The sequence below is a fragment of the Bacillus rossius genome, chromosome 11 (genome assembly GCF_032445375.1).
Source record: "Bacillus rossius redtenbacheri isolate Brsri chromosome 11, Brsri_v3, whole genome shotgun sequence".
Classification (NCBI taxonomy): domain Eukaryota; kingdom Metazoa; phylum Arthropoda; class Insecta; order Phasmatodea; family Bacillidae; genus Bacillus; species Bacillus rossius.
The window spans coordinates 30,523,251-30,548,104 of record NC_086338.1 but is presented as its reverse complement, the minus strand read 5'-3'; the positions used below and the strand labels follow the sequence as shown (position 1 = coordinate 30,548,104).

Here is a 24,854-nt window from a genome sequence, read left to right as displayed (position 1 = left end):
CAGTTTCTAAATATACGTAGGCCTTTTTAGCTGTGCTGGTGTTCCAGCACAATAATTAATAAGTACCAAGATACAGAATCCAGGCGAAAATGATCCTGATATTCCCCCTACCTATCTCTTCATTTTCCCCTTCCTTCCAGAGGGTAAAAAAAAGATCACACTCTTTCAGACAAAATAAAAATGTTACTCACATAGCTAGTTTCTCAATGAATGCACATTCAAATCAAAGGACCATATGGTTGAGGCAGCATTGGCTAGGAACACATCCGTACTATTTGAAGAATAATTAATAATCAAACCTTACCATGCAACATTCTAACTAAGTTCAAATAATTACAGAGAGATTATATTGCATCGAGGTAGGACATGCTGACTGAATTTCTCTGTGAGCGGAGTTTCTGTGTTTCTGTAAGCTGTCTCTCCTTCTGTTTCCGTAGCTCCGTACTCACTTTTATCAGTTTTTGTGCTTGTAGCGCTTAAGTATGGGATTTTCATATGAAAATAAATTAATTCACAACTATAACTTAATTTTGTAGTTATTTAAATGTTGTCTTTAAATACCTTTATAGATGTGTACTCAGCAATCAGTGCCTCTGATTTTTAGTACCTCTAGCAAACTGTGTGTTTGCTTGTTGCATATCTGTAAGGCGTTCTCTATTTGATGCCAGCACTTCTTAGGGTGAAAGATGTTAATAATACACGGTAATAGCTTTCGTTTTATTCAATTAAGCAATATCAGATTGCTTTGTGTGTTTAGAACTCATTATTTTTTTGGTAATAAAACTGCTGTCTAAACTTTTACAGACTTTCTAAACTTACAAACATAGGCCTACTTTGTATTTTGGTATAAAGATAAAGGGGAAAAAAATAACAGTTGATAATACATGAACGCTGGGCTACTGAAATTAACAAATAAATTTATATTAAGTGGAATAAATATGTTGACTACAAGCACACTTACTTCTTTTAGTCCTGCAAAGTAAAGTTTAGTTGTTTTTTTTCTACCTCAAGGCGAAGTTTTGAAAACAGAAACTCCATTTGCGGAGGAAGGGGGTAAGGGGAACTGGTAGCGCTATTTTGTTTTTTTTTGCGAGGGGGAGGGGAGAGGAGAGGGAGGAATTCACTTACGCGAGATGCAGTTTCGGTTCCGAGGCTCTTCCACAGGTTCTACACTCCACCCAATATCCCTGCCCCCCCCCCCCCCACAACTAACGGGCCTCCGTCAACCCTTCACCCCTGTGTACAGCGAGCCCGTATGGGACGTGTGCTGCGGGTCGTGAAATTGCTTCCCGGAGGGGAAAATCTATAATCCGCGGGTGCAGACCCCACACCACTCCCGATTTTTTTTTTTTAAAGAAGGGGTGAGTGAAAGGATGGAGAAGCTGTCTGTGTGACGTCACTGAAACCCGGGCACTTGGCGGAAAAAAAAACCCCCCGCTATTCCATACAGTCTGCCAATATAGTCTGTGTTATGTAACGTTTTTTGACGTGACAACGTATAATAAATCGATGAACGCCGGCTGCACGCACGAAAAAGTGTCGCGTTCCGCACATTGTCCCGTTACGCTGTGTTACGTTACGCTCACTGTACGCTTGCACCGCATCTATCTCTCTTCCACTCGATTGGAACAACCATCGATATGACTTTTTCGAGGTACATTACACTTGAAACACTCCCATTCGTTTCCTACTTTTCCTATCATCGTCCTATCCTTAACAGAATAACACAGATTGGAAGAAGTTAAATAGCAAACATGTATAAAAGTTATAGTTAAAGTAATCCCTTCGTTAAAGTAATAAACATTTTTGAATTAATGAGTGCAAATAAAAGTAAATTTATCAATTAAATTGTAGATTTCATTTCACTCCTTATTTGTATCCATACAAAATAGTGAAAGTACAATAAAATGATTCAATTTTATTCATAAAAGTATGCAATCATTTCATCAATGTTTTGTTATGACGTTGTCACGTTAAACTATCGTCCTAAAACCGACTTTACAGACAACCAATTTTTTTAGACTACAAAATTCTCAAACGCAGTGCCTAATGTTCTACGTATCCGTCTGCCACTGTAGTTACGTCAGCAGTGTTTGTCAACAACTTCACGTGGTTGTTATTTTTAGTAAAAAAAACTATCACGTGAATGTGACGCTCTGCAAGAGACAATTGAAACGTAGGTTCCATTGGTAACTACTTCTTTTACGAACTGTCAAATCTGAGATAAGTCACACGACGCAGGCTATACCAGACATAAATTAATTCGTGTATGCATTCATAAATTCAAAAATCCACACAAACACACATGCATACAAGTATGCATGGCGTACAATCATACGTGCGTAAATGCGTGCATGCACAAACGCACACGTGCATAAATACATACACATGCATTCACACAGGTGGGTATTAACTCGTTAATCCGTTAATCGTCAATTGACGATGTCAACAATCAGCTTAAACGGAAAGCAATCTGCTTAAAGAAAAACCAAGAAGAGATGAAGAAAGACCAAGAAGAGTCAAAGGAGAACACAAAGAGTCGTGAATATGGTACAAAGAGAAACAAAGTGCAGTCCAGACGAGATGCAGAAGAACCAAGAAGATTTGAGGAACCAAGAAAAGGCGAAGATGAACCGGGAGGAAATGCCGTGTGAACAAGTGGCTGCGAGAGAAGAAGGAATAGAGAGGAAAAGGGAAGAAACAAGCAAATCGTTGGAGGGTAGTGAGCAATATTCTCAAGAGTATCCGGTCCGTCCAAGGCAACGGTCGGTCCGTCTCGGGCAGCTGGCTGAACGACATGGGGCATCTGCGACGTCGAAGTGTCACCCAGGTGACGAGAGAGGCTACATCTACTGCGAGAGAGGGTTATGTGGTGAGACTGCACAGCCCGCGATGGAGGAAAGGCAGGAGGCCTAAACTTCGAGTAACATCGGGACACCCATAGGAGCAGATGCGTTACATGTTCGGGACGAACAGGTTTAAGGAGGCGGCAATGTTACGAGTGCGAGAGACCAGACCGCGATGCCAGGTTCGGACCGGGCTGGCGGCCCCGAACGGCCACTGACGTCACGCGCCATCCATTGACGTAAGGCATTGCCATGCGCGCCTGGCCGGATTACAAGGGTCGTCGCTACCCCCCTGCCACTAAAGTCCGCGCCCCACGCGTCGTCCTGCCTCGGCACTGTTATCTATCACGGAACGGTCTTGGAAGAATCCCGCGAGCCACCGCGTGGACAAGCGACGCTATTCTCGATGTTACGGGCGTCGGGTTGGCCCGGGATGAACGCGACTCTGCACGGCTGCTCTCGTCGGTTCGAAGAGAGCGCCCCTGAAGGTACTTAAGAAGCGACGCCAACCCCCACGGGTGAGTGCGGCGGGGGTTCCCTCGGAGTGCCCCGTGAGGGTCGAGTTCCGAGAGAGTTCCGAGAGTCCCGAGAGTTCCGAGAGTCCCGAGAGTTCCGAGAGTTCCGAGAGTTCCAAGAGTTCCGAGAGTCCCGAGAGTTCCGAGAGTTCCGAGAGTTCCAAGAGTTCCGAGAGTTCCAAGAGTTCCGAGAGTTCCAAGAGTTCCGAGAGTTCCAAGAGTTCCGAGAGTTCCAAGAGTTCCGAGAGTTCCGAGAGTTCCGAGAGTTCCGAGAGTTCCAAGAGTTCCGAGAGTTCCAAGAGTTCCGAGAGTCCCGAGAGTTCCGAGAGTTCCGAGAGTTCCGAGAGTTCCGAGAGTTCCGAGAGTCCCGAGAGTTCCGAGAGTTCCAAGAGTTCCGAGAGTCCCGAGGGTTCCGAGAGTCCCGAGAGTCCCGAGAGTTCCGAGAGTTCCGAGAGTTCCGAGAGTTCCAAGAGTTCCGAGAGTCCCGAGAGTTCCGAGAGTTCCGAGAGTTCCGAGAGTTCCGAGAGTCCCGAGAGTCCCGAGAGTTCCGAGAGTTCCGAGAGTCCCGAGAGTCCCGAGAGCTCCGAGAGTTCCGAGAGTTCCGAGAGTCCCGAGAGTTCCAAGAGTTCCAAGAGTTCCGAGAGTCCCGAGAGTCCCGAGAGTTCCGAGAGTTCCGAGAGTTCCGAGAGTCCCGAGAGTTCCGAGAGTTCCAAGAGTCCCGAGAGTTCCGAGAGTTCCGAGAGTCCCGAGAGTTCCGAGAGTTCCGAGAGTTCCAAGAGTTCCGAGAGTTCCAAGAGTTCCGAGAGTTCCGAGAGTCCCGAGAGTCCCGAGAGTTCCGAGAGTTCCGAGAGTCCCGAGAGTCCCGAGAGTCCCGAGAGTTCCGAGAGTTCCAAGAGTTCCAAGAGTTCCAAGAGTTCCGAGAGTCCCGAGAGTTCCGAGAGTTCCGAGAGTTCCGAGAGTCCCGAGAGTTCCGAGAGTCCCGAGAGTCCCGAGAGTTCCGAGAGTTCCGAGAGTTCCGAGAGTTCCGAGAGTTCCGAGAGTTCCGAGAGTTCCGAGAGTTCCGAGAGTTCCGAGAGTTCCGAGAGTTCCGAGAGTCCCGAGAGTTCCGAGAGTCCCGAGAGTTCCGAGAGTCCCGAGAGTTCCGAGAGTCCCGAGAGTTCCGAGAGTTCCGAGAGTTCCGAGAGTCCCGAGAGTTCCGAGAGTTCCGAGAGTTCCGAGAGTTCCGAGAGTCCCGAGAGTCCCGAGAGTTCCAAGAGTTCCGAGAGTCCCGAGAGTTCCGAGAGTTCCAAGAGTTCCGAGAGTCCCGAGAGTTCCGAGAGTCCCGAGAGTCCCGAGAGTTCCGAGAGTTCCGAGAGTTCCAAGAGTTCCGAGAGTCCCGAGAGTTCCGAGAGTTCCGAGAGTCCCGAGAGTTCCGAGAGTTCCAAGAGTTCCGAGAGTTCCGAGAGTCACGAGAGTTCCGAGAGTTCCGAGAGTTCCGAGAGTTCCGAGAGTCCCGAGAGTCCCGAGAGTTCCGAGAGTTCCGAGAGTTCCGAGAGTTCCGAGAGTCCCGAGAGTCCTGAGAGTTCCGAGAGTTCCGAGAGTTCCGAGAGTTCCGAGAGTCCCGAGAGTTCCAAGAGTTCCGAGAGTTCCGAGAGTTCCGAGAGTTCCGAGAGTTCCGAGAGTCCCGAGAGTCCTGAGAGTTCCGAGAGTTCCGAGAGTTCCGAGAGTTCCGAGAGTCCCGAGAGTTCCGAGAGTTCCGAGAGTTCCGAGAGTTCCGAGAGTCCCGAGAGTCCTGAGAGTTCCGAGAGTTCCGAGAGTTCCGAGAGTTCCGAGAGTCCCGAGAGTTCCGAGAGTCCCGAGAGTTCCGAGAGTTCCGAGAGTTCCGAGAGTCCCGAGAGTCCCGAGAGTCCTGAGAGTTCCGAGAGTTCCGAGAGTTCCGAGAGTTCCGAGAGTCCCGAGAGTTCCGAGAGTTCCAAGAGTCCCGAGAGTTCCGAGAGTCCCGAGAGTTCCGAGAGTCCCGAGAGTTCCAAGAGTTCCAAGAGTTCCGAGAGTCCCGAGAGTCCCGAGAGTTCCGAGAGTTCCGAGAGTTCCGAGAGTCCCGAGAGTCCCGAGAGTTCCGAGAGTTCCGAGAGTTCCGAGAGTCCCGAGAGTCCCGAGAGCTCCGAGAGTTCCGAGAGTTCCGAGAGTCCCGAGAGTTCCAAGAGTTCCGAGAGTCCCGAGAGTCCCGAGAGTTCCGAGAGTTCCGAGAGTTCCGAGAGTCCCGAGAGTTCCGAGAGTTCCAAGAGTCCCGAGAGTTCCGAGAGTTCCGAGAGTTCCGAGAGTTCCGAGAGTTCCAAGAGTTCCGAGAGTTCCAAGAGTTCCGAGAGTTCCGAGAGTCCCGAGAGTCCCGAGAGTTCCGAGAGTTCCGAGAGTCCCGAGAGTTCCGAGAGTCCCGAGAGTCCCGAGAGTTCCAAGAGTTCCGAGAGTTCCAAGAGTTCCGAGAGTCCCGAGAGTTCCGAGAGTTCCGAGAGTCCCGAGAGTCCCGAGAGCTCGGAGAGTTCCAAGAGTTCCGAGAGTCCCGAGAGTTCCGAGAGCCCCGAGAGTTCCGAGAGTTCCAAGAGTCCCGAGAGTTCCGAGAGTTCCGAGAGTTCCGAGAGTTCCAAGAGTCCCGAGAGTTCCGAGAGTTCCGAGAGTCCCGAGAGTTCCGAGAGTTCCGAGAGTCCCGAGAGTTCCAAGAGTCCCGAGAGTTCCGAGAGTCCCGAGAGTTCCAAGAGTTCCGAGAGTCCCGAGAGTCCCGAGAGTTCCGAGAGTTCCGAGAGTTCCGAGAGTCCCGAGAGTTCCGAGAGTTCCAAGAGTCCCGAGAGTTCCGAGAGTTCCGAGAGTCCCGAGAGTTCCGAGAGTTCCGAGAGTTCCGAGAGTTCCAAGAGTTCCAAGAGTCCCGAGAGTTCCGAGAGCCCCGAGAGTTCCGAGAGTTCCAAGAGTCCCGAGAGTTCCGAGAGTTCCGAGAGTCCCGAGAGTTCCGAGAGCCCCGAGAGTCCCGAGAGTTCCGAGAGTTCCGAGAGTTCCGAGAGTCCCGAGAGTTCCAAGAGTTCCGAGAGTCCCGAGAGTTCCGAGAGTTCCGAGAGTTCCGAGAGTTCCAAGAGTCCCGAGAGTTCCGAGAGTTCCGAGAGTCCCGAGAGTTCCGAGAGTTCCAAGAGTTCCGAGAGTTCCGAGAGTTCCGAGAGTTCCGAGAGTCCCGAGAGTCCCGAGAGTTCCGAGAGTTCCGAGAGTTCCAAGAGTTCCGAGAGTTCCGAGAGTTCCGAGAGTCCCGAGAGTTCCGAGAGTCCCGAGAGTTCCGAGAGTTCCGAGAGTTCCGAGAGTCCCGAGAGTCCCGAGAGCTCCGAGAGTTCCGAGAGTTCCGAGAGTCCCGAGAGTTCCGAGAGCCCCGAGAGTCCCGAGAGTTCCGAGAGATCCGAGAGTTCCGAGAGTCCCGAGATTTCCAAGAGTTCCGAGAGTCCCGAGAGTTCCGAGAGTTCCGAGAGTTCCGAGAGTTCCAAGAGTCCCGTGATTTCCGAGAGTTCCGAGAGTCCCGAGAGTCCCGAGAGTTCCAAGAGTTCCGAGAGTTCCGAGAGTTCCGAGAGTTTCGAGAATCCCGAGAGTCCCGAGAGTTCCGAGAGTTCCGAGAGTCCCGAGAGTTCCGAGAGTTCCGAGGGTTCCGAGAGTTCCGAGAGTCCCGAGAGTTCCGAGAGTTCCAAGAGTTCCGAGAGTTCCGAGAGTTCCGAGAGTTTCGAGAGTCCCGAGAGTCCCGAGAGTTCCGAGAGTTCCGAGAGTCCCGAGAGTTCCGAGAGTTCCGAGGGTTCCGTGAGTTCCGAGAGTCCCGAGAGTTTCGAGAGTTCCGAGAGTTCCGAGAGTTCCGAGAGTTCCAAGAGTTCCGAGAGTTCCGAGAGTCCCGAGAGTCCCGAGAGTTCCGAGAGTCCCGAGAGTCCCGAGAGTCCCGAGAGTCCCGAGAGTTCCGAGAGTTCCGAGAGTTCCGAGAGTTCCGAGAGTTCCGAGAGTTCCGAGAGTTCCGAGAGTTCCGAGAGTTCCGAGAGTCCCGAGAGTTCCGAGAGTCCCGAGAGTTCCGAGAGTCCCGAGAGTTCCGAGAGTCCCGAGAGTTCCGAGAGTTCCGAGAGTTCCGAGAGTCCCGAGAGTTCCGAGAGTTCCGAGAGTTCCGAGAGTTCCGAGAGTCCCGAGAGTCCCGAGAGTTCCAAGAGTTCCGAGAGTCCCGAGAGTTCCGAGAGTTCCAAGAGTTCCGAGAGTCCCGAGAGTTCCGAGAGTCCCGAGAGTCCCGAGAGTTCCGAGAGTTCCGAGAGTTCCAAGAGTTCCGAGAGTCCCGAGAGTTCCGAGAGTTCCGAGAGTCCCGAGAGTTCCGAGAGTTCCAAGAGTTCCGAGAGTTCCGAGAGTCACGAGAGTTCCGAGAGTTCCGAGAGTTCCGAGAGTTCCGAGAGTCCCGAGAGTCCCGAGAGTTCCGAGAGTTCCGAGAGTTCCGAGAGTTCCGAGAGTCCCGAGAGTCCTGAGAGTTCCGAGAGTTCCGAGAGTTCCGAGAGTTCCGAGAGTCCCGAGAGTTCCAAGAGTTCCGAGAGTTCCGAGAGTTCCGAGAGTTCCGAGAGTTCCGAGAGTCCCGAGAGTCCTGAGAGTTCCGAGAGTTCCGAGAGTTCCGAGAGTTCCGAGAGTCCCGAGAGTTCCGAGAGTTCCGAGAGTTCCGAGAGTTCCGAGAGTCCCGAGAGTCCTGAGAGTTCCGAGAGTTCCGAGAGTTCCGAGAGTTCCGAGAGTCCCGAGAGTTCCGAGAGTCCCGAGAGTTCCGAGAGTTCCGAGAGTTCCGAGAGTCCCGAGAGTCCCGAGAGTCCTGAGAGTTCCGAGAGTTCCGAGAGTTCCGAGAGTTCCGAGAGTCCCGAGAGTTCCGAGAGTTCCAAGAGTCCCGAGAGTTCCGAGAGTCCCGAGAGTTCCGAGAGTCCCGAGAGTTCCAAGAGTTCCAAGAGTTCCGAGAGTCCCGAGAGTCCCGAGAGTTCCGAGAGTTCCGAGAGTTCCGAGAGTCCCGAGAGTCCCGAGAGTTCCGAGAGTTCCGAGAGTTCCGAGAGTCCCGAGAGTCCCGAGAGCTCCGAGAGTTCCGAGAGTTCCGAGAGTCCCGAGAGTTCCAAGAGTTCCGAGAGTCCCGAGAGTCCCGAGAGTTCCGAGAGTTCCGAGAGTTCCGAGAGTCCCGAGAGTTCCGAGAGTTCCAAGAGTCCCGAGAGTTCCGAGAGTTCCGAGAGTTCCGAGAGTTCCGAGAGTTCCAAGAGTTCCGAGAGTTCCAAGAGTTCCGAGAGTTCCGAGAGTCCCGAGAGTCCCGAGAGTTCCGAGAGTTCCGAGAGTCCCGAGAGTTCCGAGAGTCCCGAGAGTCCCGAGAGTTCCAAGAGTTCCGAGAGTTCCAAGAGTTCCGAGAGTCCCGAGAGTTCCGAGAGTTCCGAGAGTCCCGAGAGTCCCGAGAGCTCGGAGAGTTCCAAGAGTTCCGAGAGTCCCGAGAGTTCCGAGAGCCCCGAGAGTTCCGAGAGTTCCAAGAGTCCCGAGAGTTCCGAGAGTTCCGAGAGTTCCGAGAGTTCCAAGAGTCCCGAGAGTTCCGAGAGTTCCGAGAGTCCCGAGAGTTCCGAGAGTTCCGAGAGTCCCGAGAGTTCCAAGAGTCCCGAGAGTTCCGAGAGTCCCGAGAGTTCCAAGAGTTCCGAGAGTCCCGAGAGTCCCGAGAGTTCCGAGAGTTCCGAGAGTTCCGAGAGTCCCGAGAGTTCCGAGAGTTCCAAGAGTCCCGAGAGTTCCGAGAGTTCCGAGAGTCCCGAGAGTTCCGAGAGTTCCGAGAGTTCCGAGAGTTCCAAGAGTTCCAAGAGTCCCGAGAGTTCCGAGAGCCCCGAGAGTTCCGAGAGTTCCAAGAGTCCCGAGAGTTCCGAGAGTTCCGAGAGTCCCGAGAGTTCCGAGAGCCCCGAGAGTCCCGAGAGTTCCGAGAGTTCCGAGAGTTCCGAGAGTCCCGAGAGTTCCAAGAGTTCCGAGAGTCCCGAGAGTTCCGAGAGTTCCGAGAGTTCCGAGAGTTCCAAGAGTCCCGAGAGTTCCGAGAGTTCCGAGAGTCCCGAGAGTTCCGAGAGTTCCAAGAGTTCCGAGAGTTCCGAGAGTTCCGAGAGTTCCGAGAGTCCCGAGAGTCCCGAGAGTTCCGAGAGTTCCGAGAGTTCCAAGAGTTCCGAGAGTTCCGAGAGTTCCGAGAGTCCCGAGAGTTCCGAGAGTCCCGAGAGTTCCGAGAGTTCCGAGAGTTCCGAGAGTCCCGAGAGTCCCGAGAGCTCCGAGAGTTCCGAGAGTTCCGAGAGTCCCGAGAGTTCCGAGAGCCCCGAGAGTCCCGAGAGTTCCGAGAGATCCGAGAGTTCCGAGAGTCCCGAGATTTCCAAGAGTTCCGAGAGTCCCGAGAGTTCCGAGAGTTCCGAGAGTTCCGAGAGTTCCAAGAGTCCCGTGATTTCCGAGAGTTCCGAGAGTCCCGAGAGTCCCGAGAGTTCCAAGAGTTCCGAGAGTTCCGAGAGTTCCGAGAGTTTCGAGAATCCCGAGAGTCCCGAGAGTTCCGAGAGTTCCGAGAGTCCCGAGAGTTCCGAGAGTTCCGAGGGTTCCGAGAGTTCCGAGAGTCCCGAGAGTTCCGAGAGTTCCAAGAGTTCCGAGAGTTCCGAGAGTTCCGAGAGTTTCGAGAGTCCCGAGAGTCCCGAGAGTTCCGAGAGTTCCGAGAGTCCCGAGAGTTCCGAGAGTTCCGAGGGTTCCGTGAGTTCCGAGAGTCCCGAGAGTTTCGAGAGTTCCGAGAGTTCCGAGAGTTCCGAGAGTTCCAAGAGTTCCGAGAGTTCCGAGAGTCCCGAGAGTCCCGAGAGTTCCGAGAGTCCCGAGAGTCCCGAGAGTCCCGAGAGTCCCGAGAGTTCCGAGAGTTCCGAGAGTTCCGAGAGTTCCAAGAGTCCCGAGAGTTCCGAGAGTTCCGAGAGTCCCGAGAGTTCCGAGAGTTCCAAGAGTTCCGAGAGTTCCGAGAGTTCCGAGAGTTCCGAGATTCCCGAGAGTCCCGAGAGTTCCGAGAGTTCCGAGAGTCCCGAGAGTTCCGAGAGTTCCGAGAGTTCCGAGAGTTCCGAGAGTCCCGAGAGTTCCGACAGTTCCGAGAGTTCCAAGAGTTCCGAGAGTTCCGAGAGTTCCGAGAGTTCCGAGACTCCCGAGAGTCCCGAGAGTTCCGAGAGTTCCGAGAGTCCCGAGAGTCCCGAGAGGCCCGAGAGCTCCGTGAGTCCCGAGAGTCCCGAGAGTTCCGAGAGTACCAAGAGTTCCGAGAGTTCCGAGAGTCCCGAGAGTTCCGAGAGTTCCAAGAGTTCCGAGAGTCCCGAGAGTTCCGAGAGTTCCGAGAGTTCCGAGAGTCCCGAGAGTTCCGAGAGTTCCGAGAGTTCCGAGAGTCCCGAGAGTTCCGAGAGTTCCAAGAGTTCCGAGAGTCCCGAGAGTTCCGAGAGTTCCGAGAGTTCCGAGAGTCCCGAGAGTTCCGAGAGTCCCGAGAGTTCCGAGAGTTCCGAGAGTCCCGAGAGTTCCGAGAGTTCCGAGAGTCCCGAGAGTTCCGAGAGTTCCGAGAGTTCCGAGAGTCCCGAGAGTTCCGAGAGTTCCAAGAGTTCCGAGAGTCCCGAGAGTTCCGAGAGTTCCGAGAGTCCCGAGAGTTCCGAGAGTTCCGAGAGTTCCGAGAGTTCCGAGAGTTCCGAGAGTTTCGAGAGTTCCGAGAGTCCCGAGAGTTCCAAGAGTTCCAAGAGTTCCGAGAGTCCCGAGAGTCCCGAGAGTTCCGAGAGTTCCGAGAGTTCCGAGAGTCCCGAGAGTTCCAAGAGTCCCGAGAGTTCCAAGAGTTCCGAGAGTCCCGAGAGTTCCGAGAGTTCCGAGAGTTCCAAGAGTTCCGAGAGTTCCGAGAGTTCCGAGAGTCCCGAGAGTCCCGAGAGTTCCGAGAGTTCCGAGAGTTCCGAGAGTTCCGAGAGTCCCGAGAGTCCCGAGAGTTCCGAGAGTTCCGAGAGTTCCGAGAGTCCCGAGAGTCCCGAGAGCTCCGAGAGTTCCGAGAGTTCCGAGAGTCCCGAGAGTTCCAAGAGTTCCGAGAGTTCCGAGAGTCCCGAGAGTCCCGAGAGTTCCGAGAGTTCCGAGAGTTCCGAGAGTCCCGAGAGTTCCGAGAGTTCCAAGAGTCCCGAGAGTTCCGAGAGTTCCGAGAGTTCCGAGAGTTCCGAGAGTTCCGAGAGTTCCGAGAGTTCCGAGAGTTCCGAGAGTCCCGAGAGTCCCGAGAGTCCCGAGAGTTCCGAGAGTCCCGAGAGTTCCGAGAGTCCCGAGAGTTCCGAGAGTTCCAAGAGTTCCGAGAGTTCCAAGAGTTCCGAGAGTCCCGAGAGTTCCGAGAGTCCCGAGAGTTCCGAGAGTCCCGAGAGTCCCGAGAGTTCCGAGAGTTCCGAGAGTTCCGAGAGTTCCGAGAGTCCCGAGAGTTCCGAGAGTTCCGAGAGTTCCAAGAGTTCCGAGAGTTCCGAGAGTTCCGAGAGTTCCGAGAGTTCCGAGAGTTCCGAGAGTCCCGAGAGTTCCGAGAGTTCCAAGAGTTCCGAGAGTTCCGAGAGTCCCGAGAGTTCCGAGAGTCCCGAGAGTTCCGAGAGTTCCAAGAGTTCCGAGAGTTCCGAGAGTTCCGAGAGTCCCGAGAGTCCCGAGAGTTCCGAGAGTTCCGAGAGTTCCGAGAGTTCCGAGAGTTCCGAGAGTTCCGAGAGTCCCGAGAGTCCCGAGAGTTCCGAGAGTTCCGAGAGTCCCGAGAGTTCCGAGAGTTCCGAGAGTTCCGAGAGTTCCGAGAGTCCCGAGAGTCCCGAGAGTTCCGAGAGTTCCGAGAGTTCCGAGAGTTCCGAGAGTTCCGAGAGTTCCGAGAGTCCCGAGAGTCCCGAGAGTTCCGAGAGTTCCGAGAGTTCCGAGAGTTCCGAGAGTTCCGAGAATCCCGAGAGTCCCGAGAGTTCCGAGAGTTCCGAGAGTCCCGAGAGTTCCGAGAGTTCCAAGAGTTCCGAGAGTTCCGAGAGTTCCGAGAGTTCCAAGAGTTCCGAGAGTTCCGAGAGTCCCGAGAGTTCCGAGAGTCCCGAGAGTACCGAGAGTTCCAAGAGTTCCGAGAGTTCCGAGAGTTCCGAGAGTCCCGAGAGTCCCGAGAGTTCCGAGAGTTCCGAGAGTTCCGAGAGTTCCGAGAGTTCCAAGAGTTCCGAGAGTTCCGAGAGTCCCGAGAGCTCGGAGAGTTCCAAGAGTTCCGAGAGTTCCGAAAGTTCCGAGAGTTCCGAGAGTTCCGAGAGTTCCGAGAGTCCCGAGAGTTCCGAGAGTTCCAAGAGTCCCGAGAGTTCCGAGAGTCCCGAGAGTCCCGAGAGTTCCGAGAGTTCCGAGAGTCCCGAGAGTCCCGAGAGTTCCGAGAGTTCCGAGAGTTCCGAGAGTCCCGAGAGTTCCGAGAGTTCCAAGAGTCCCGAGAGTCCCGAGAGTCCCGAGAGTTCCGAGAGTTCCGAGAGTTCCGAGAGTATCGAGAGTTCCGAGAGTTCCAAGAGTCCCGAGAGCTCCGAGAGTTCCGAGAGTTCCGAGAGCTCCGAGAGTCCCGAGAGCTCCGAGAGTCCCGAGAGTTCCGAGAGTCCCGAGAGTCCCGAGAGTTCCGAGAGTCCCGAGAGTTCCGAGAGTTCCAAGAGTCCCGAGAGCTCCGAGAGTTCCGAGAGTCCCGAGAGCTCCGAGAGTTCCAAGAGTTCCAAGAGTTCCGAAAGTTCCGAGAGTTCCAAGATTTCCAAGAGTTCCGAGAGTCCCGAGAGTCACGAGAGTTCCGAGAGTTCCGAGAGTTCCGAGAGTTGCGAGAGTTCCAAGAGTTCCGAGAGTTCCGAGAGTCCCGAGAGCTCCGAGAGTCCCGAGAGTTCCGAGAGTTCCGAGAGTCCCGAGAGTTCCGAGAGTTCCGAGAGTTCCGAGAGTTCCGAGAGTCCCGAGAGTCCCGAGAGTTCCGAGAGTTCCGAGAGTTCCGAGAGTTCCGAGAGTTCCGAGAGTTCCGAGAGTCCCGAGAGTCCCGAGAGTTCCGAGAGTTCCGAGAGTTCCGAGAGTTCCGAGAGTTCCGAGAGTTCCGAGAGTCCCGAGAGTTCCGAGAGTTCCGAGAGTTCCGAGAGTTCCGAGAGTCCCGAGAGTCCCGAGAGTTCCGAGAGTCCCGAGAGTTCCGAGAGTTCCGAGAGTTCCGAGAGTTCCGAGAGTCCCGAGAGTCCCGAGAGTTCCGAGAGTTCCGAGAGTCCCGAGAGTTCCGAGAGTTCCAAGAGTTCCGAGAGTTCCGAGAGTTCCGAGAGTTCCAAGAGTTCCGAGAGTTCCGAGAGTCCCGAGAGTTCCGAGAGTCCCGAGAGTTCCGAGAGTTCCAAGAGTTCCGAGAGTTCCGAGAGTTCCGAGAGTCCCGAGAGTCCCGAGAGTTCCGAGAGTTCCGAGAGTTCCGAGAGTTCCGAGAGTTCCAAGAGTTCCGAGAGTTCCGAGAGTCCCGAGAGCTCGGAGAGTTCCAAGAGTTCCGAGAGTTCCGAAAGTTCCGAGAGTTCCGAGAGTTCCGAGAGTTCCGAGAGTCCCGAGAGTTCCGAGAGTTCCAAGAGTCCCGAGAGTTCCGAGAGTCCCGAGAGTCCCGAGAGTTCCGAGAGTTCCGAGAGTCCCGAGAGTCCCGAGAGTTCCGAGAGTTCCGAGAGTTCCGAGAGTCCCGAGAGTTCCGAGAGTTCCAAGAGTCCCGAGAGTCCCGAGAGTCCCGAGAGTTCCGAGAGTTCCGAGAGTTCCGAGAGTATCGAGAGTTCCGAGAGTTCCAAGAGTCCCGAGAGCTCCGAGAGTTCCGAGAGTTCCGAGAGCTCCGAGAGTCCCGAGAGTTCCGAGAGTCCCGAGAGTCCCGAGAGTTCCGAGAGTCCCGAGAGTTCCGAGAGTTCCAAGAGTCCCGAGAGTTCCGAGAGTTCCGAGAGTCCCGAGAGTTCCGAGAGTTCCGAGAGTTCCGAGAGTATCGAGAGTTCCGAGAGTTCCAAGAGTCCCGAGAGCTCCGAGAGTTCCGAGAGTTCCGAGAGCTCCGAGAGTCCCGAGAGTTCCGAGAGTCCCGAGAGTCCCGAGAGTTCCGAGAGTCCCGAGAGTTCCGAGAGTTCCAAGAGTCCCGAGAGCTCCGAGAGTTCCGAGAGTCCCGAGAGCTCCGAGAGTTCCAAGAGTTCCGAGAGTTCCGAAAGTTCCGAGAGTTCCAAGATTTCCAAGAGTTCCGAGAGTCCCGAGAGTCCCGAGAGTTCCGAGAGTTCCGAGAGTTCCGAGAGTTCCGAGAGTTCCAAGAGTTCCGAGAGTTCCGAGAGTTCCGAGAGTCCCGAGAGCTCGGAGAGTTCCAAGAGTTCCGAGAGTTCCGAGAGTTCCGAGAGTCCCGAGAGCTCGGAGAGTTCCAAGAGTTCCGAGAGTTCCGAAAGTTCCGAGAGTTCCGAGAGTTGTGAGAGTTCCGAGAGCTCCGAGAGTTCCAAGAGTTCCGAGAGTTCCGAAAGTTCCGAGAGTTCCAAGATTTCCAAGAGTTCCGAGAGTCCCGAGAGTCCCGAGAGTTCCGAGAGTTCCGAGAGTTCCGAGAGTTCCGAGAGTTCCGAGAGTTCCGAGAGTCCCGAGAGCTCCGAGAGTTCCAAGAGTTCCGAGAGTTCCGAAAGTTCCGAGAGTTCCGAGAGTTCCGAAAGTTAAGGGAAGTGCAACATCGGCGAAGAGGGTGTGAGACTCCCGTCTGGAGTGGCACGACGCAGAGCGACGGGATCGAGAGAGTGCGACTGAGTGGCGCGAGGCTGTGTGTGTGTGGACAGGCGCGTGGTAAGGAACGAACCACTGTCGAGCCTAGCTCCAGTGAGGACTGCGAACTGCGGAACTGGACAGAAATTGAATTTGATGATAAACATTTTAAAGACATTTTTAAGTACAATTATTTATTATTAACGAAAATATTAGTAGTCAATAAAACTGTGATGAAACCTAATTGGGTTATCCGTTATTAACCCAGTTATCCTCACATTACAAATCGTAACAATATCTTTAAATAAATAGCTTAGTCCATTGTATTGATTATGAAATAATTATTTCATACTAGTTAAGCCTATATACTCTATTTTTACGGAAAGTAATATTACATTAATAACGTTTGTTGGAAAATTAATTTAAATGAATTCTCATCGTTAATAAGCAATAAATCATTACAATAGTACAACTGTCGTATATAAAATAGTTTACAATCATCTAACGTGTGCAGAAACTATAAAGTACTTTTTTTTTGTAATAAATATTTTTTATGAATTTTAACAAGGTGGGCAGTTTTTAATTAAATTCCTTGTCCAAAATAAGATCGAAGCCGGGGTTTAGAATTTTTGAAGTCTTTATAGTTTTTTTTGGAGACATATAATGATATAGTCTGGCCTTTCGCTCTGTAAATCGAATGATTCGCAGTCGAATTAGCTGCTCCAGCAGCGAACTATAGCGGAAGGTGCAGAACTACGTGTGGGTCGGGTTCCGAAATTTAGTGATTGATATTGAATACTGGTCCATAAAATTAAAAGCATTTTTTTTTAATATTAGTGATAGAAATTGAGTTTATAAACTTTTTCAATTGTATTTATATAATTGAGGTTATGTTCCCGTATGTTTAGTTATTTGTTTGCAAATGGAGTAAAAATACTAATGTCAATTTACAGATATTTGTAAAGTTGTACATTTACATGAAAACAACTGTAAGTCAGACAATAGTGGTCGCAGTAATACTGTATTCGGATTCTTATCCGGGCATTTATGCTTTCTGTTGTCCCAGTAGCTCCAATAGTTAAAGTTATTTGTAAACCGTTCCCTGAATAGCTTTCCAGTATTAAATGAAATGCGTACATTAATAACTATTATAAAACAAAATAAAGTGCAATTACCGAATATTATATTATTTTTACATGGTTTGAACATAATTTATGATTGAATGTAACATCTTTTAAAATTAAATTATTTGCCAATTTTCTTAAGCAGTACAGAGTATTATCTTGAAAAACGTATTTCATATATGCAAAAATAACTATAGACGTGTGTTGTACAAAGTTACACTATCTCTCTTGTAGTTTTACAAACAAATTTTTGGCAAACGGTTACCAAAAGAATTTGTTGTAAAAGTACAGGATTTTTTTTCTGTGTGGTGCCAGGTTGAACTCCACACACTTGTACACAAATAGGTGTGTGTCTATTGGCTGAAGACATAACTTTTTCTTTCCGGCAGGATTGCATGTGATCGGGTCATTGGAATCATAATTTCTTATTGGTTTGTTTTCCTTTAGAGCGTGTCAAAACTGTCTGTGGTTCCATGAGAACACAGTTGAAGTGACTAATGGCATGCATTCCTACTTTCCTCTAAATAATACGAGTTTTCCAGGTCTATAATAAAATAATTTAAGGAATACAATAATTACAGATACTTTCCCTTCATAGCACAATATGGTGAGTTATCAACACGCAGTCAAAAAATATATACCAAACGAATAATATATAATGGTATGATTAATGATAGTAGTTTGAGTGGTTTTCCTGTTCGAATTCAGTGAACAACACGCATTGGATCGTGCAAAATGGATTTTCAGGGCACTCTACAAGCTCTCTTACACTGTCACTCTTTCGCTTCTACATTCCAGTATGCATTGTAAAATAATTTTGGAGGGTTAAGACGTCTCGGAAAACGTCACTATCGCAGCCATGTTTGTTTGACAAGTTGGATGACTTGAATCTACATAAAATAGTATGTATTTAGGACTGGTTCTTAAAATATTTTGGATGTTGAACGACATCAGCCAATCATAATCATGCCCAGCGAAAACGGAAATGGCATCCGTTTCGATCAAAACGAAACCTTCAAAATGGCGAATAAAAATTAGGCGATTAAAAATGTTTATGAAAATGAAATTACTAAGACAACGTTTATACAGATGTCATTTGAAAAATGATTTTATGTGTAAAAAGTAAATAATGTGCCTTTAACTTTTTCAAGGTAACTGAAAATAATTTTATTATGTACCAAGTATTAATGCGAGTTCAAATTAAAAAAATTTTAAACTTTCATATATATAAATCGAAGGTTTAAAAATATATATTTAAAATTGTGCTACATTATTTAATTTCACAGTGACACCAAAAATGAAAAGATTTATACAGCTCAGGCTAAAATCAAAATTTTTTTTAGCATGTCATTATTTAAAACATATTTGAAGTTATCTGTGTAACTTTATTTTATGGAGCAAATCGGAAGCAAATTTTTTTTTCGTCTCACATTACAGACATAAATTTGACAGTGTGTCAGGCCTTAAGTGACCCCAGGACATTAACGGTACTTCTTTTACCCGCTGCGTGTGGACGCGACCTTGGGAGGTCGTCAGCTCCCATTACTGAAGGAGGTCGAAGATAATGGTCATGGCTGATGGCCACTTCCGGTAAACACACAAGTGCCATGAAAGAGCAGAATCGACTGAAACAGCCATTCCTCTCACGGATAAACATAAGTAATGCTTCTGTAGTTATTTTAACGGTACAACAAGAAATATTTTGTCATTATGTCAGCGTTAAATATGAGGTTTGAAACGATAAAAAAAAGTCTGTAATACGACTGTATTTTTTTTTTTTTTTTTTTTTTAGCTTACAATAATCACAAGCATGTTTTAAATGTAGGCGAAATAAGTTTTCGGAATTACAAATCCTGCACATAAGTTAAGGCACGTTATACAATGACACGGAAACACAGACAGATCGCGTAAACGGAGACGGATTGCGTTGACGTAGACGGATCTCCAAGAACATTTTACAATCGCGTCTGCTGCTTCAACAATGCACGGAAACATAAAAAATTTCAAGGTAAGGAAATGTTCATTTAATACAAAAAAATATTATTCGAGATCATAGCATGTGCAGAATTTAAATTTATAATAAAAATAACCGACAAGGTAATCACAGAACACTAAAGATTTTTTGTACTTGAAACCATATTATAACGTATTTAGAACATAAACAAAGACGGCTACCACCACAACCAAGTACTCTGCTCATATTGGTCGCATGGAGCGACGTAAACGGAAGAACTGAACATTGACGTGATAACCTGTACGTCTCTGTCCCCGTCTGCGTGCTACTATAGAAACTCTGGTCCATGCGTTCTGGCTCCGTCTACGTGTCACTGTAGAACAAGCCTAAATATTAAAAAAAATGTGTTTCGCTCATTTTATCTGTATTAATAACGAATAGAGTTCGTCTGTAGTTCGCGTAGCGTAGAGACGATGAGGCATAGCGCATTGAAATTTGGAACGTGGTTCCTCCACGGGGAAAGGAGGAAGGGGTGTCCATTTGACCCTAAAAAATTAATATATTTTTTAAATTTATGTCTTTTTTTCGCTTTTCTTTAGGGATTTTCAACCACGTTTTCCTGATTATCTCCACGACAAAGGCTATCGCATTGTTAATTACGATTTCTTCGTCTCCTAGCAATGGCTGTTGCACTGTTGACGCCTCCTTAACTTACTGATCTTAATACAATTCTTTCTGTGATTATCTTTGCCATCATATTGACACAGAATTGATTAAGTAAATGTGAATTTTAAGGGCCTTAAAAACGGTTGAAACCAAAATTGTTTTTTCTTCCAGTTACCTTAGTTCAAAAAATATTTCTTTCAGTAGTTGATTTTTCCAATTTCGAATCAACTTAATCTTTTCGTTTGAGGCGCAGGCGGTGGCGTACCCACGAGAAATGGAATGCTTGATTAATGAGCGGCGCGAGAGTGTTCTGCCTGTGGACTACCGTAGCGAAGCGCAGGTGTATCAGCTAGTAGTATCGAACATTCCAGAATACAATATAGGATACTTCAGGCCTGTCGACATGGGCGAAGCATGAGACGTGATACTAAGCGCTCCTAGTGGTGTGAGCTATAAGCATAAGCGCGAAATTCAAATTTGAGTACTGTTTGATCGGGTGACTTAGGCACGGATTTCCCTTTAAATTCTGAAAGGAAAAAAAAACTTTTTATGTACTGGAAATTATGTTTTTTTTAATGTAATTTTCGTATTACTTCAAAGATCTTAAAATATACTTATTCATGGTTCAAAATTATGTATATTATATAAAATAAATAGCAGTTGAAGTGAAATAAAAAACTTAAAAATTTCGTACTAACAACATTGTTACAACGCTAGGTACATAAAGCCCATGCCCCCAGAACAGCTTGTCTCGTAGAGTTTCAACGACATTCCTATATCAACCTACTACAGTATTTGGTAGTACATAAAAAAAATAAAAAAAATACTCACGTGCTGATGATGGTAGTATCTGGCGGCTTGTCTGACAACGATTCGTTTCTGTTTCGGTCCCTATGTCCCACGTTGTGTCTGAAAAAGAAATAAAAAAAATTCACGTTAACCCGGTTACACACCGTACATAAGGGGCCCCGCCTTGACAAAAGTGTATGTGTGTCAGTGAGGCGGGATGATAAGCGCGACGCTCGCTGGTGCTTCCAGCGCGGTGTCGCCTTTGGACTGGCGCGCAGTCTTCTCCCAGTGCACAGGACAACTGTGAAATTTGAGCCTTTTAAGAATCTGTACCGGTTGTTTTATGCCTAAAAAATGCTCTGAAAACATGCGTTTTAGCCATTATAACTTTTCTAAAAATACAATTTAAAAATTTAATCCGTAATCAAAAGTACTTTTCGGCCCTCAGCGAACTCTTAAATGCTTTTCGTAAGCAGAGCCCACTCGGATATCTTGAGTAGCTTTGAAATCGTGTTGTTTTTCCTGAAGAACTGCACACCGTATGTGTGCCTGGGTAGGCGGAGCCCTTAACGTTCGTACACATCACTAATAAGTAGGGACAGGAAAAATTCGCGGGTTCAATGACCTCTAGGATGAACTCCACAGTTCTACGTACACTCGGTCAAATGCCACCCACTCATTGGCTGCTGTATTGTGAGGCATCCCAACATAGCAGCCTGTGATTCGATAAAGCTTTGGTCGGGTGTTTCTCATTGGCCCAGAGTCATCCAGGTGAGTTGTGATCCAATAGCAGAGGCAGCACTGAGGTAGGTATAACGATTTGTATTTTAGCCTATCGCGAAATGAATTCGCGAATTTTTCCGGTCCCTACTAATAAGTAGAGGCAGGTATTTTTCGCGAAACAGCTGAAGGCCTATGAGACTGCAACAAGGTATACTCGAACCAGCGGTTTCTTCCCTGTGATTGTGCGGCCGTCTGCGAAAGAGGTCGTCGCCTAGTTTGACCGAGCCACTCGGGACGCGTTTTCTTCCGCGCACTGGATTACTGTGATCGGTGATCCAACATTCAATCTAACATTCACCCAATCACGAAACGCAGACGACGCTACAAGTGTTTTAACTTTCAGCTAGTCAAGGAATATTTAGGGCCATGCATATTTCGCGAAAAGATTCCGAGATTTGTTATAAGTTAAAACACTGTAGCATCGTCTCTGTTTCGTAATTGGGTGAATTTCTTTCAGGCGCATGACGATTGTTACAAGACCAATCACAGTAATTGAGTGGGGAAGCAAACGCGTCATGAGTGGCTCTGTCAAATAAGGCAACGACTTCTCCCGCAGACGGCCGCCAATCACAAGGAAGAAACCGCTGGTGCGCGTGTACCTTGTTGCAGTCCAATAGGCGTTCAGATTTATTTTGAGAAAAAGGCCTGCCCCTAGGAATATTTTAGCGAAAGATGCACAGACAACGAAGATTCGCGAACTGCAACGGCAACAGGTCGGATTAAATTCACCTGCATGTTTTTACTTCGATTCACATGTGTGCCAATGAATGCCAGGCTCGTCGTTGTAGCTGTTGTACCAGTGGTAAAACTTCCCTGTAAATGTAGAGAATTTTTTTTTTTTTCGAAATCCATCATACTTTCGTGTGGGCTAGTTATAAACATAGGCCTACCATTGTCTAAATTTTGGTAACGGCCACAAGAAACAGTTAATTTTTTTTTGTAATGATACTTTTAGATAATTCCTGGGTGTACTGCAGAAAGGAAAGAAAAAAAATAGTTTTAACTAACTAAACAAGCAAACTAAACCATATAAGGGAGTTTGGAAACTCGCATAATATAAGTAGAGTAGTAAAATTTCGTCAGTGCTGAAATAAATAAGCCAAACAGATTCACAAATAAATGAAATTATACAAAACTCACCTTGTTCTTCGAAGAGAGTCATTGATCCATAGATATAAACCTACGTTTAGAAATCCACACTTGTAGTTCACACACAAAAATAAATAATAAAAAAAAACAGTACGTCAAACCTCCAATTTATCTTTGAGCAAGACTCACTTGAAGTTACACCACAAGAAATTGTTCACACACAAGAAAATAATTAGAATTAATTTTCGTTTATTGCACATTTACTAGCATTTAACAATTTTCGGCACCCAAGTTTCTAAAAAAAAGTATTTGTTTTCACTTACAATAAAAATATTATATACGTAAACCAGTGGTAATGTTTCCTTGATGTACCTCTGTGGAAATCATAAAGAATAATTTCTGAAATATTTTCTTATTCTACAAGCTCCAAAACTATACGCGAGTATGCCGGTTCTCGAACGGCTACGAAATGAGTGTTTGCGGCAGCGAGAACACGTCATTTTTCCGTGATATTTCCGGTCACGTGGTCATAGACCAGAGATATTATATCTTTTTCTTAGACTGGTCACTTTCGCGTTTGAACAACTACGACTGCGCTTAGCGTGCTCCAAGCGGGAGAACGCACAACTAACTCAAACGGCGTTGGGCTTCAACAGTATACGAGGGTTGTTTAAGATCAACATTTTCATACAAAGTGGAAAGTAATGCGTTTTTATTTTTTAACTTGCACGTGGGTAAACGAACTCTTACGTCATCACCGCTCACACACGCACCGATTGAAGATCCCACCGGCTGACTCCGGTGATCGCTACTCCGCTGTTGCAGTCTTCCGCTTGCGTCGCGCGCTTCAAACGACACCCCAGCGCGTGGAACGCTCAGCAGTCGAGAGCGAGGGAGGCGCGGATACAGAGAGAGAGAGAGAGAGAGAGATAGAGAGAAAGAGAGAGAGAGAGAGATAGAGAGAAAGAGAGAGAGAGAGAGAGAGAGGCTGCTCTCCGGCCAGGAACGAGAGGAAGAGCAGCAGCCTCCGTCCGTCGGCGAAGAGACGCGGGCACTGCCGCCAATGGGTAGGCCACTGGACGTCCGGACCGAAGCTGACGAAGCCTCGGCATTCACTCAAACGCAGTCAGACGCCCGAACAGTTCCGAACATGTCCGAAGTCCGCTGCTCGCTCGTGGAACTTCATGGTGTGGATGAAAAAAAAAAAAACAATTATTCTGCTAGTTGATTTTTACGATCTAAGAATATGTTATATGTCTAAACTATCTTTCATTTGAGCTAACGATCATATGGACGTTCAAACACCTATTATCCCGAAAGATATTGGATTAGTGTGAATAAATTATTTATGTAGAAACCTTAATATAACCATTTTTTTTAAATAAAAAAAAAACAAGATGTACTAACGTGAATCATTGCGGAGTCTCACTCTGGGTCTGTGAATCCTGGGTGTCTCGTCTGCAGGGGTGAGCAGGACGCTGATGACTAACTACTTCTACGAGGAGGGGTGGTTGTGGAGAGAGGGGATGCCAGAACAAGTCACCCCAAAACTCCCCTCTCTGTCCACCCCCTTCCATGACAAAAAAAAAAATTCGCAATAGGCGATGCATCGCTCGGCGGCACGAGGCGTATAGCGTCATCTCGCGCTAATTGGCCGAGCGCGAACCCCGTCGTGTGGGCTGTGTGAGAGGGGGGCTGGATGGGGGAGGGGAGAAACACACTGAGTCATGATTCCCGCGCTGACGTCATCCTACACCAGAACCATCCTTCTGCTCACTGCACAGAACTACTCTCAGAACGCTTCTGACTGGCCCGAGTCCAAGTTCCCGCCCTTCGCTTAGTAGTTTATATATCTACTCTGTCCAACTATTCTTCCTGAACCATCCTTTTGTTTCCTGTGACCAACCTGCCTGTTATCAATGCATGAAATATTTGCATCCCGCATGCAAGAGCCCAGGGTTTTCCATATGTCTATTCAGGTTTTATCTGGGCCCAACTTATCTAGTATTAGTATAGTATAGTCAGTGAGGGGAGTTAGTCATGGCTAAAAGGTTACCATGGCTGGCCAAGCCCCTCCTAGCACATGATGCATGCTTCCTCTCCTGCATGGCTTAAATTCTGCATGATTAGAGCGTATAGGCTTCGGCCCGAGACGCACTTAGAGTACTTCCCTAACCTAGACCCCTCCCAAATACACTTAGTTTTAAATTATTTCTTTCTTTTATGTGGGATGCGCAATGCTCACTAACGATCGTAAAAGAAGGAAGGATTCGCTAGACATCAAGGAGAAGGAAGTTCGTCTTGCATACTAGTGCTTCTCAGCTGACTCAAGGCATATTATTTGACTGAGTAATTAATGTTATCTGTTTGAAACCCAACAGATAATAATATGTAACTCAAAATAAAATTGCATGGCTCATTAAGTAAAAAAAAATTTCTTGTATATGTGCTTCCTTTTTTTAATGTGCTTTCTTTTTTTTTAATGTAATTCCTTTTTATTTACTAATGTTCTTTCTTTTTACAAACTGCTTCCTTTTTGTCTATGAATGAGTATAGATAAGTCTGTACTCAAGGACATGATTGGCCTCATGGTTCAGAGACGAATAGTATATTGGCGTGACGTTGAATATGACCTTTTTGAAATGTTGGTCGCGTATCGGTGAATGAAACCTCTTGGTTCGGACACGCTTGGCCTACGCGTACGATTTTGTACATTTACTATTTAAAATCATCGTCGAGTATCGACGAAAAAATACCTCTCGGCTACTGATTGGGTGTGTTTGACGACCCACTGGATGTGCCTGGCTACCAACTAGATATGACCTGCAACCTAATGGTCGTACGTTATTGAACACTGATTAGTCGTTCCTGGGGACGCACCACAACGCCGAAATGCCAAATTGACCACAACGCCGACAGCTAGAAAACTGCTGTGTACCACAACGCCGAATTAACACAACGCCGAAATACACTAACGCCGAAAAATGTAATTACAGGGCTGCCACAAAGGTAAGGTTAGGTTAGACTAGGTTAGGTTAGACTAGGTTAGGTTAGACTAGGTTAGGTTAGACTAGGATAGGTTAGACTAGGTTAGGTTAGACTAGGTTAGGTTAGACTAGGATAGGTTAGACTAGGTTAGGGGTTAAACTAAGTTAGGTTAGGCTAGGATAGGCTATGTTAGATTAGGTTATATTACGCGAGATTAGGTTAGGTTAGGTAAGGTTAGGTTTGATTGTGGTATTTCGGCGTTAAGGTACGTTTAAGAAACACACACAAATTCATTCAGTTGTTATTTCGGCGTTGTGGTACACAGCAGTTTTCTAGCTGTCGGCGTTGTGGTCAATTTGGCATTTCGTCGTTGTGGTAACGATCCGTCATTCCTGACTACCGGCTGGGCGCG

General features: G+C 48.3%; 1 protein-coding gene across 1 annotated transcript in view; it reads right to left on the bottom strand.

The window, feature by feature from the left end:
- LOC134536754 (schwannomin-interacting protein 1) overlaps window positions 1-24,854 on the bottom strand; it is a 257,366-nt gene that overhangs the window by 169,278 nt on the left and 63,234 nt on the right. Inside the window, exon 3 of the mRNA XM_063376662.1 lies at window positions 19,625-19,702. Within this exon, the coding sequence (XP_063232732.1) occupies window positions 19,625-19,702 (78 nt within the window). The remainder of the gene's footprint in view (window positions 1-19,624; window positions 19,703-24,854) is intronic.